This window comes from Crinia signifera, chromosome 6, assembly GCF_055691185.1.
Source record: "Crinia signifera chromosome 6, ASM5569118v1, whole genome shotgun sequence".
In the NCBI taxonomy this organism is placed as follows: domain Eukaryota; kingdom Metazoa; phylum Chordata; class Amphibia; order Anura; family Myobatrachidae; genus Crinia; species Crinia signifera.
The window spans coordinates 144,375,328-144,387,368 of record NC_139222.1 but is presented as its reverse complement, the minus strand read 5'-3'; the positions used below and the strand labels follow the sequence as shown (position 1 = coordinate 144,387,368).

The 12,041-nt window shown below is 41.3% G+C and overlaps 1 protein-coding gene across 2 annotated transcripts in view; it reads right to left on the bottom strand.

Moving 5' to 3' along the window:
- Nucleotides 1-200: 200 nt before the first annotated feature.
- The window catches only part of RAMP2 (receptor activity modifying protein 2), a 65,211-nt gene continuing 53,370 nt past the window's right edge, over nucleotides 201-12,041 (bottom strand). For both annotated transcript variants that reach the window (XM_083147515.1, XM_083147516.1), the window contains 3 exons: nucleotides 10,595-10,663; nucleotides 8,317-8,416; nucleotides 201-6,126 (listed from right to left, as the gene is read on the bottom strand). In XM_083147515.1, the coding sequence (XP_083003641.1) occupies nucleotides 5,871-6,126; nucleotides 8,317-8,416; nucleotides 10,595-10,663 (425 nt within the window). In that variant the 3' untranslated portion in view covers nucleotides 201-5,870. The remainder of the gene's footprint in view (nucleotides 6,127-8,316; nucleotides 8,417-10,594; nucleotides 10,664-12,041) is intronic.

The following is a 12,041-nucleotide window of genomic DNA, read 5'->3' as shown; positions in this document are numbered from 1 at the left end:
GGCGCCGGCCCTGCCTCTTTGCTATCCAGACAGCCTTCCCATTTGAAAATGGCTTGCAGTAGGTTCCTGCATAAAAACTAAATACAAGCCCTATTACTTCAAGTTCAAACACGTGGAAATTAGTATTTTTGCATGTGTAAGTGATCATGGCCCCTCTGAACATTCTGTTATTTTTAATTTAATTTATTTAATTTGGCTAAAGTACAGTTCAGCGTTGGGCATTGGATACACCAGAGAAAAACAGAGTAGATTAATGCTGTATCAATGGGCATCAATAAAAGAAATGACTGTCTAGATTTGGGTAAAGAACTTTATGGAAAATGAGAATATTAACTAGCTTTTAACATGTTTCACATTTTATTTTGTTTGATTTCAGATTATAATCTGAAAAGTGTTGTCAACAAAACCTCAGACAAGGCACCCATTGAAAGCAGCGCACACACACAGAGTATCCAATACCAGTAAAAGACATTAGTTTGGCATTGAACAAGGTAACTCATTTAATTAACAACACTCATAAGCATTTTTTATTTGACAAATTCAGCTGTATATGCAGATTACAACCATCATCAATTGCAACATTGCAAGCAAAGTAACAGGCTGGATTGGTGCAGAATTTCCAGTGACAGCACCAGTTATTGCCCAAACGTGTTATACACTCAATCATTTCCACATGGGCTTATTTACCAACCATTAGGTGCAAAATGTTCCCTCAGCTACAGCAGGGAATAAACTAATAGCTTTAAGGACTGTTTATGCTGTAACACCATCATGGGTATATTTAATAAGCACTAATTTACTAAGATGGAAGTTCTATTTCACATGGGATGTTGCTATGGGCAACCAAGCAGATAATATCTATTATCTTCTAGAAGTAGATTCTGATTGGCTGCCCATAGCCCATGTGAAATAGAACTCCCATCCTAGTAACGTTCCCCCACTGGATAAGAGAAGACTGTAATAGTTTTCTTCGTTTGAGTTGTGTATATCAATACAATATATGAGTTTGTAGGGGTCCACACTTGGCTAATGGCAATGGAGAGGAAAAGCTAATTGTAAGAGGTCTCCTGTGTATTCTATGCCATGGGAATCTATCTGCTTCTGCTGATAATGGGACTTTTATTCTATTTTAAAATTATAATAACAAATGTAAGACACTGTGGGACTGGGACAAATGTATTTGTTATTAATTCATACTTGTCTACTTTCCCAAAATGATGAGAAACTCACACAATTTGGGGAGCTCTCGAGGCCTCCGGAAAGAGCAGGTCACATGTAGACTAGAGCCACCACAGGGAGTGCAGACAGCACACATATAAGGGAGCAGGCTAATGTGGGGGCCCCCGGCATGATCTGTGGACAGATACTTTTTTCCAAAACTGCATGGGGTGAAGGTCGTGCGATCTGTCCCCTGCATGATTCACTTGTACTGGTCCCCAGGATTCCTGATGGCCACCCCGGTAGCACTGCAGTATTACTAGACAAGTGAGCAGGGCTTTTACACAGTATACAGTGTAGTAAATCATTGTAGCCCCACCTACCCAGCAGTGTACAGCATGGGTGGGCCAAACATGCAATTGTAGAGTGTGTAGAAAATGTGCAGAATAATGCGGTCCAAACTTTCTCTAACAAAACTGTTAAACTCAGGCATATTAATGGGTTACGGTATAATAAATAGACAATGTCTAGGTGACTAGGTCAACACATTGAAATTGTCATCATACCATACAGATAGAGCCTTCTTCAACTAGCCTTCTCTGGATAGCCATGGTGAGCCATTGCTCACCAAGGCCTATTGTTCTCAGGTGCAATACAACACATAGAACAATACAGCAGGGGCTTAGCACATGATTAAATCCTACTTAATTATCGGCGGGGGGCGCATAAATTATAGTTACGCCACTGGCCGCAAATATTAAGTATCCCCTGAATGTATGTAGGAGGGACCACAGCAGAAATCTCCAATCCCTGCTGCGTTCCCTCCTGTACCGCTGCCGGCTGCCTCCCCCATAGGTTTCTATGGGGCATGCAAAGCTGCTCGATGTATCAACATCGGACAGCCCGACTTCGCATCCCTGGGCCATCACCATTCTGAGATGGCGATAACCCATTGTAGGGTGGACGGGGGGTTAGCGATAACCTCTCATGCGCAGAGCCCCCCGGATTCCAGCTGAGCGCATCGCAGGGATGGGCTCTTTTCGGAGCCCTGTCCCTGCAAGCGGGGGATGATACATCCCACTGTCAGGATCACATCTTACAATGCGATCCTGGGCGGTAATATTCCACCCAGATCGCATTGTAAATGCAATCATTGATAAATGGGCCCCTATATCTTATTAAATGATGAGAATGGCTCTATCTGTAGGTCAACATTGACAGGATGTCGACACAAGCTTAAGGTCGAAGTGAGCATGGTCGACACCCACAATGTTGACATGCGGTTTTCACTTTTTTTACTGCATATGTTGACATATGTTGACATGGACACCATATACGTGTACCGCATACCCTCGCATGGCTCCCTGCCTTTGCCATGCTTTGGGCACTAGTATATTCTCACTCTATGCCCACTTGGATAGTAAAGTATGAACCAAAAAAACATGTCAACCTTGTGGGTGTCGACCAGGCCCATATCGACCTTAAGCTTGTGTTGACCTTCTGTCAATGTCAACCATTTCAAAATGTCGACCTAGTCACTGTCGACCATTAGTGGTCAACCCAGTGACTGTCGACCTAGACATTGTCGACCCAGGGACCGCATACCATATTAAGGGTATGTACATAATTTTAATACTTTTAATTACTAGAATAAACATACAAAGCAACAGAAGCTCATTCTGAATGAACAGGTAAGGAATACAAGGAGTAATGTGTTTCATTATTTTCCTTAGTTATTAAGCCCTTTATATAAATGTGACTTTAGTAAACATTAAACAATATAAAGTAATGCAGCCCAGTGCCCCACTGTAATCCCAATGAAATCTGCTGCAGGGATATGAATACAGGGAAATCATGGCAGTGGTTGTATCATAAACTGACACTAATATCTGTGCTGTCTATGTTATTGTTGTCTTCATGGCCAAGAAAAATGAATAAATTAATACCTAATGTAGAGTACTTTATTTCACTTATAATCCCTTCTGTATGGAATATGACACAGGAAAAGTAAAATAACAGCAAACATTTGTATAGGCAAACTGTGAATTCATTCTTTGTAGCTTGATGAGTCATATTTTTTGGTATGACTTTATCATAGGTCTATAGCGCTTATTCTAGAGGTAAATAAAATACATAGGGGTTGGTGTACTAATCCTTGGAGAGTGCTAAAGCTGAGAGAGATAAACTACCAACTCACAAACTCATGTCATCTTTCAAACACAGCCTGTAACACAGCAGCTAGGAGTACATGTGTAGGTGCTTGCTCACTCTCCACTTTAACGTGTCATGGCTTAGTCCATCTCGCCCTTATTGTAAAAATGATCACAATCTGCCCTTATTGTAAAAAGGATCACAATCTGCATCTCCAAATAACACTGGGTGCAGATTTATTGAAGTGGATAATGCAGCAGCCAATTAGCTCCTAACTGTCAAGTTACAAGCTGTTTTTAAAAAATGACAGGAGGTGACTGGCTGGTGCTTTGTCACCAATTTATCTCTTCACCTGGCTTATAACATCTGCCCCCCAGCCGGTAACCTGAGAGGAGCTGATAGGCTGGTGCAATATCACAGAGAACTTTATCACTTTTACAGTGATACATCTGGCCCTAAGGGTTTACTTACACTTCCCCCAGTCTGTCTATAGTCTGGCACATGCGTGAGCAGGATTTTTAAGGCCAAGATTCTAACGGTACCCATACATACAAAAAGTTTGTGCAGCGCTCACTGTTTGTACTAGATCACATCACATCTAGTACAAAACGCACGCTGCTGTAGCACATTGCATGCGTTTTGAACTAGATGCGATGCATTCTACTTCAAAACACGAAACGCTCCGTGTATGGGCACCTTAAGGCCAGAATGGGATCATTGGATAGACAAGCATTAGGTCGACAAGCATTAGGTTGACATGCATCAAGGTGGACATGGGGTTAGGTCAACAGGGGCATTAGGTTGACAAGGGCATTAGGTCGACCTGGGGAAGGTCAACAGTCAAAGGTCGACATGGGGTTTTTCACAGTTTTTTTGTCCCAAATGTCGATACTGTCAACATGGACACTAAAAAAATGCACCGCATCCCCTCATGTGGCTCATTGCGCTCGCCATGCTTCTGGCTCAGTGCCCTGCTACGCTCGGCACACTATTTTATTCTCCCGCCACTCCCTAGTGGATGGTAGGGTATGAAATACCATCGCCCATCGGCACATGTCGGCTAAAAAAAAAGACATGGCTGTCAAGACTTTTGACTGTTGACCTTCAGTCATGTCGACCTTGATGCATGTTGACCTTGTGATCTCGACCTAATGCTTGCCTATTTAGTGACTGTATCCCTTAAGGCCTAAAGTAGTATTTAAATAACAGGATCACTTTACATGTCTGATCAACATATCTTATTACATATGGATCAATGTATCTGATCAAAAGAATGAGTGATCCTATAAACCAGAACTGTGCCAGCTGTTTTACAAATGTTTATGAATATAGAGTACACAACAGAGATAGCCTAAGCATACAAAATTACAATGTTCATATAAAGACACAAATATTGAAATGCTTGCATTAACATTCTCTCTCTCTCTCTCTCTCTCTCTCTCTCTCTCTCTCTCTCTCTCTCTCTCTCTCTCTCTTTTTCTCTAAAACAGCCAAAAACACATTCTCTCTATCACTCTGAAAAAATGGACAATACATATATAATAATCACAAATCCTCCTATGTACATTATGCTTTCTCTGAGAACAAACAGAAGTGGTTTATGACAATTGCATGGCTTGTTTATATCCAGTACAGTTGGAGGTTTTGGCAATAGCCTGCAACTTTATTATACCAATCACAGTCAGCTGTATGTCATCCAATCAAAATGCCCCCTGAAGGGTTCTGCAGTTCTCATCTTCATCTGTAGGCCAGATTAAAACCAGAATTTTCAGAGAAACTGATTTCCGTTTGAGAATTGCTGAAGAATTGTTTTTCAATATAAGTTTATACAGTATAACCTAAAGTAGGAGGGTTCAACGTTAAGGCTGAAGGCACACCTTTTGTCTTAGATCATTTATCTTCTTGAAATATTAAAAAGATATGAAGATGAAAAAAAATCATTCAAATCTTCCAGTATTCCAATAGAACAGTTTTTCCCATTGTATGGGTGACTTCATCTTTACATCGAAAGATAGTATTTCTTATATAAATCTAAGCCATAAAATATAGTCACAATGCTCATTTAAATTATTTTACAAAGTTTTCTGATTTCCAGATTAAAATGGATGATGTCTATGTAAGGGTTTTGAATGAATTCCAGAATTCTGATCACTTCATTGACATTTGCCACCAAGATACTTATTGTTGTGAATAGTTATGGTGTTGTCGTGCATCACATTTAATTCATTTTATATTTTATCCAGCTGTAATGTTCCCAAATGCAGATCTTAGAAGGACTTTTAAAGACAGGATTTTCTGAAGAGACCTTCAAAGTAATCTCCCATCCATTCTCTACAGGTTAGAAAAATTGTGCAATTTGAATTGAGCATAAACTGAAGATCAGGTAAGTAAGATACTGTAGGTTGACCATTCCAAAATGTAAGTGGATTTAGACTTGTAGTTCAGCATTAAATAGCAGACATGGCCACGAAACTGACCACGGGCTAGCCAAGCCTTCTGGTGAATGTTAGCAAGAGTTCTGTGGAATTATCTCCATTCTTCCTTATATCAGCAGCTAGAACCTACGTTTGCGGTTTGCTAGTGTTGCTCTTAACAACAACAAGGGTGACCATGAAAGGAATTATACAGATAGGTGCAAATATTAATGCCAACAGCACCGGGTCAGGGGGGTCTGCAAATTCGTAAGACAGAAGAGTGCAATTCCCAAAAAAATATCTGTGTATTGTCATGAAAATGTGATGTGATAGATCATTTGGATAGGGAATACGTCGCATATCGGCTTCTCTTTCAACGCATAATTGTAATGTGTTGTAAAAACTAAAACAGAATAGAAAATATTGATTAATTAAAAATACATTTATTGAGGTTCACAGGCACAAGGTTGACATACATGAAAGGTCAACACATGGAAAAGGGCAATGCAGAAATGATCAACACATGAAAAGGTCGACATAGTTTAAAAAAAAATTATTGTAAGTTTACTTTGTACATTTGATAACATGGACCCCAAACTAGTGTAATGTATCCTCAGTACATATAAGATAGATGTTTGAAAAATGACAGTTAGGGTGTCTGATTGGCTGCTGTGTTATCCCTCGACACTTTGGGCCAGATGCACGTACGCCAAACAGTGATACAATGGAGTAATAAACATCCAGCCAATCATCTCCTAACTGTCACAGACTGTGTTTGAAAAATGTCAGGCAGGATCTAAGTGGTTGGTTGTTTATCACTCTCCATGTTATCACTGTTTGGAGCTTAGTGCATCTGGCCCAAAGTGTCCAGGGATAACGCAGCAGCCAATCAGACCCTGACTGTCATTTTTCAAACCCAGCCTGTAACATGACAGTTCTGAGCTGATTGACTGGTGCGTTATCACCTTCCATTTGATCACTTCACCAGGCTTAATAAATCTGCGTCTATGTCAGAAAAAACAATCAGGTAGAGCATCACATTGCATCCCTGGAAATCCCTGCTAGAAGAAGAGGTGCTTCTCCAGCATACAGTATGAGCAAGTGTTACTAGAAATGATGACAACGTCATGAAATGATAAGTGTAGCTATTTTCAGAATTAAATGATGACACCTGTCAGCAATTATGTTGTAGTACTCCCATAATATAACTATAATACTATATGGCTGCCCTAACATAATATTCAAATAACAGTGCTCTCTTAATATAATCACACACTATTTTAGTACTAATAAATTTAAGTGGATTTAGACTTGTAGTTCAGCATTAAATATCAGACATGGCCACGAAACTGGCCACGGTTCTAGCCAAGCCTTCTGGTGAATGTTAGCAAGAGTTCTGTGGAATAATCTCCATTCTACCTTATATCAGCAGCTAGAAACAACGTTTGCAGTTTGCTAGTGTTGCTCTTAACAACAACAACAAGGGTGACCATGAAAGGAATTATACAGATAGGTGAAAAACAAATGTAGGCAAGTATGACATAGGTCAACAGGTGGGCTTACGCTTTCTTGCCACTTACAACATCTCATGTTTCCAGCAGTTTGTCAAACGCACTAAGATAAATATCACACTTTGTGTTCTCACCATGTTAAATAATTGGGACAATAATGTGGAACTTTATGAAATTGAATTTCAGCAGTGTTCCAGAGGTTTTAGATTTAATAATACACCTGTCAGTTTTAAGGGGCATACACACGTTTTTGTGTTAGCCTTTTTTGCTAAGCGATTTAGGGTAGGCGATTTCCCTTGAACTTCCCTGGGTCTAGATCGCAAATACACATGTTAAGATTTGTGCTAAGCGATATAAGTATGACTTTTCATAGTAGATCACTATCGCTCTTTTTTTGTACTCATGTAGCAATTTGAACTCCCTTGATAAGCGATCTAACTAGGGGGGTTATTCTAGTCCATTCTTTCTGACAAAATCCTTCTTAGATGGACAAAACCATGTGCACTGCGGGTGGGGCAGATGTAACTTGTGCAGAGAGAATTAGATTTGGGTGGGGTTTTTCTTCAAAGTGAGATCTATATTGAAGTGTAAAATCATGCAGTCAGTATTTTCCCTGCACAGAAACAAAATAACTCACCCAAATCTAATTCTCTCAGCACATGTTACATCTGCCCCCCTGCAGTGCACATGGTTTTGTCCATCTAAGAAGGATTTTGTCAGAAAGAATGAACTAGAATAAACCCCTAGATTTTGACTACATGCACACATGCCAGAGATAGCAACGGGTGGCACCACTTAAAGTTATGGAGTGTACACATGGAGCAATTTGTGCTTAGCGATCTAGACAGATTGCGTAAAAATATAGGCTAAATCACAAAAAGGGGCCAACGGTTACACTTTATTAAATCGCCTGTTTCCATGTGCCAGTTGAAGAACACAAAGTGAACCAAAACTGTGCGCAATCTAGTTTTTACTGTACGGCACACATTGTCACATTAGAGCAAATAAGCCTACCACTTCCCTAGTGGATATAAAGATACCTGCAATCTAAGTGTGCATTTTATTGGTTTGGAGGTAAATACCTTAAAACGTGCTCCCATTCGCATAAATGCTCAGGACTTATTGTCTTCATTGATGTATTGAAACTGTTCATGCATTTCAAAGTGTCAGGATAATATTGTTCTAGAGAAAGAAACAAAGAAACACAATAAAATATAAAACAGAGGTATTCTATGATTGACCAATTCCTGAGCAGAAGCTTTTTGTACTTTCTTGAAAGATCTCACAGTGGAGATAAAGGGGTATATTCAATGCCCTTAAGGCGAGCTATGACGGCAAGCAGTGCCGATAGCTCGCCGTCAAAGCTCACTGTCGGTATACTACTGATCCCCCTTCACTCACCGTTTCGACCTCGCTGGTGGAAATGGCAAGTGCGGCCATCAAAATGGCAGGGCATGCCACAAATTGCAGCATGCTTGCTGCATTTGTAGCGAACATCGCCATTTAAGGGAATCCTCACCGTCAGAGGACAGTGGGGGTGGCGTTGCCAATGAGGGTGCATTGAACATTGAAAATACCCATCAGGGTGCTTGTACAACTAATAATCGAATCGCATCACATGCATCGCATGCCGCAATATTGCATGCGATGCGATTGTATAAGATGTACTACGATCAAAATATTGGGCCCCGTGCTAGGAAACAAGTACCTTTCACACTGAGAAACCAGATTGATTTTACGATGTAATTGACTGCTGCTTTTTAAAAACAGGGTTAACTCTCCAAAAATTGCTCACTTTCTGATTCTCACACCCTATCACATTTGGCCCATGGTGCGATTCTGACTATTGATTTTGACTATATAGTCAAAATCAAATAGAAAGTTAGTCTGAATTGCACAGTGTTCAGCCATATTCAATGCAAATTTAATGCCGAAGAGTGCTCCCATTTATTCAGTATTGAATAGAAAAATAGACTGTGCAGGAAAGTTTAACTTGACTATATCACCGGTGCAATGTATTTAGCCTAGGGCCGAATTGCAAGATAGTCTAAATCTAAAGTACATAAAGTGCACAGTCAAAATCGAATAGTCAAATTTGGGTAGTCAAAATCTAATCAAACCTGAATGGCACCGTGTGTCCACACCTTTAGTGTGACTTTTTTGTTTTTAAATACAGAGACCATTATTTATTTTCTCTTCCTCATTGTTTCTTTTCTCTTCCTCATAATTCTTTTTTTACTTTCAGAGGTCTCCTGTCAATTTTACGGTAGTTTGAGTTTCCTTTTACTTTGCATTGAATGTGGGTATAGGCATGGTTCCATTGATAGATCTACAGTGTCTAGATAGTCAGTCAATAGGTTGGCACCAAAAGGTCGACCTGGCTATGAAATTCACTCCATCTTGGCAACAAGCATGTATTCCCCCTTGGCTACAAGCAATCCCCCCCCCTTGGCAACAAGCATGTTCACTCCCCATTTGCAATGAGCATTTGGCAACAAGCATGTATTCCCCCATGGCAACTAGCATGAAGGCCCCTTGGCATCGAGCATGAATCCCCTGGCATCAAGCAATAATCCGCTAGCAATGAGATTGTAGGTAATCGGCACTTATGTGTCAAATATGCAATGGGCATTATGGTTTGTTATATAGTAAAGGTCCAACCTGCTTCAGAATTTGGATCTGGGACCACTCATTGCCATATTTCTAGATTTGCCTATGGGTACACATTACACTAATTAGGGGTCCATGTAAACCGGTGTCAACACTGGCACCAAAAAACCTTTCCATTTTGACCTTTTTCATGTTGGCCTTTTGACCCTGTGAACCTTTTGACTGTCTATCTAGACACAACCTAATAATCCCCATATAATTAAAGTGATAGCATAAAGCTATATTTTTTATTTATTTTTTATTTATTTAGGGAATAGTGAATACAAAGAAAGATGAGAAAAGGAAGAACAAACATAGGGGTCTATGTACTAAGCCTTTGAGAGAGAGGAAGTGGAGAGATGTAAAGTTCCATTCAATCAGCTCCTAGCTGTCATTTTTTTCAAACAAAGTCTATAACGTGACAAATAGGAATGGCTGGGAATTTATCTCATTCCACTTTATTATTCTCCAAGGCCTGAATTAGCACATAGACCCCATAGTATACTGTTGTATCAATACATGTGCGCTGAGGTAACTAGTAAGGAAGAAGTGTGTGTGTCTTTAAATGTGCAGGGCTGATGTGGGGGTATGCTGTCCTGTATTGGGTAGCTCAGGACTGTGTGTAACATCAAAAGTGAGGAGAATATATATATTGCTAACCTACAGTATATGCATAATACAACAATAAAATCATTAGCACAATTGACTCACCCATAAACATTGAGTAGGACATATGTGTAGGCTGTGTGGCGTTCTGCAGTGCTGTCATTGAGCTGGAAGCTGTTGGAACAATCTTTAATTAAAATGTGTACATAACTTAATTTGTAGATTATGTAATCATTATTCTATACATAAATCTAAATAACCCCAGACAAGCAAGAATTCTTAAAGAAGCATTCTTGCCATGACCATTCTGTGGCAGGTGTGGTATAGGGTTCCAACAGTCGGGATCCCGACAGTCATTAGCTCGATGTCGGGATCCCGACTGGCCAGACTCAGAGAGCATGGTGAGAGCAACAAAGCCCCTTGCGGGACCCCCAAGAGGGAGAATAGCCGGTGGCAATCGGGACCCCGAGTGTCGTGGTTTTGACTGTCGGGATCCTGACGCTGCCCGGTGATCAAGCTTTCCTTGCGAAACGTACGTCCAGACAGTCGGTCAGGGACGTGGAGCTGCTACCAGACTGGAGCGTCAATACGAGACAAGCGCTCCTGAGTGTCCCTGCGCCCCAGAGATCCGGGGCTGGTAACGTAAAAACCCTGCCTGCAAAGCGGCCGTGCGCCTTTGGTGCCGGCTCAGCTTCTGTTACAGGCAATTTGATTGATTTTTTAACACTCTCTACTTTAACGCTTAAATTGTGCACCTGCTATTCCCCTGTTGTCCCTGATATGGCTTTTAATCATTGGCAGTAAGCACCATTGTATTCATGAAATTTGCGGCATTCTCTGTTAAATACAGAGTGGGCATTTGTGAAAAACTTCTTTAGATAGCCACACCATTTAAAAGTACAGGTGTATTAACCATTTGAGATCTGGTCATAAAATCGCTTTGCTTCTAAGTCCGCTAGAGGTTATTTCACGTGCATCTACTTGCTAATTAGCTACCCTCACATCCATCCACACTGTGTCTCCCACGTTTGTGGTTCATTGCTTCATTGAGGAGTGTCCACTGTTATGTGGTTTTGAGCAGGGGCGGGCTGGGCCGGGGGGCAGGGTGCCATGTGCCCCCAGGCCGCTCTATCAGTTACTGCTACGGGCTGCTTGGTTACCTCCTCCTGTAGCCGCGGCTTTCAAAACTTGGCCGCAACTACAGTAACATGGATGCAGCTACAATAACATGGCCGGCGGCCTCCATACTCAGGATATAGGGGAGGGCTGTGTGTGTTCCTCCTGGCAGGGACACTGTCGCTGCGTGGGTTACGTCATGACGCTGACGCCACCCACGACCCCTGCATTTGGTTCTGTGGAGGAAGAGCCGTTCCGGGACAGCGTGTGCGGAGGACAAGGTTCAGCCAGGCTGTGTCAATGGCACAGGAAAGCATGAAAGCAGGGCAGAGAGAGCCAGGAGCTGCAGGAGTGCCATTGCAGCACACGGACCTGGATTCGGAGGCAGGTGTAAGTTCAAAGGCCTGTGTGTGTGGTGTCATCCTGGTATTATTAT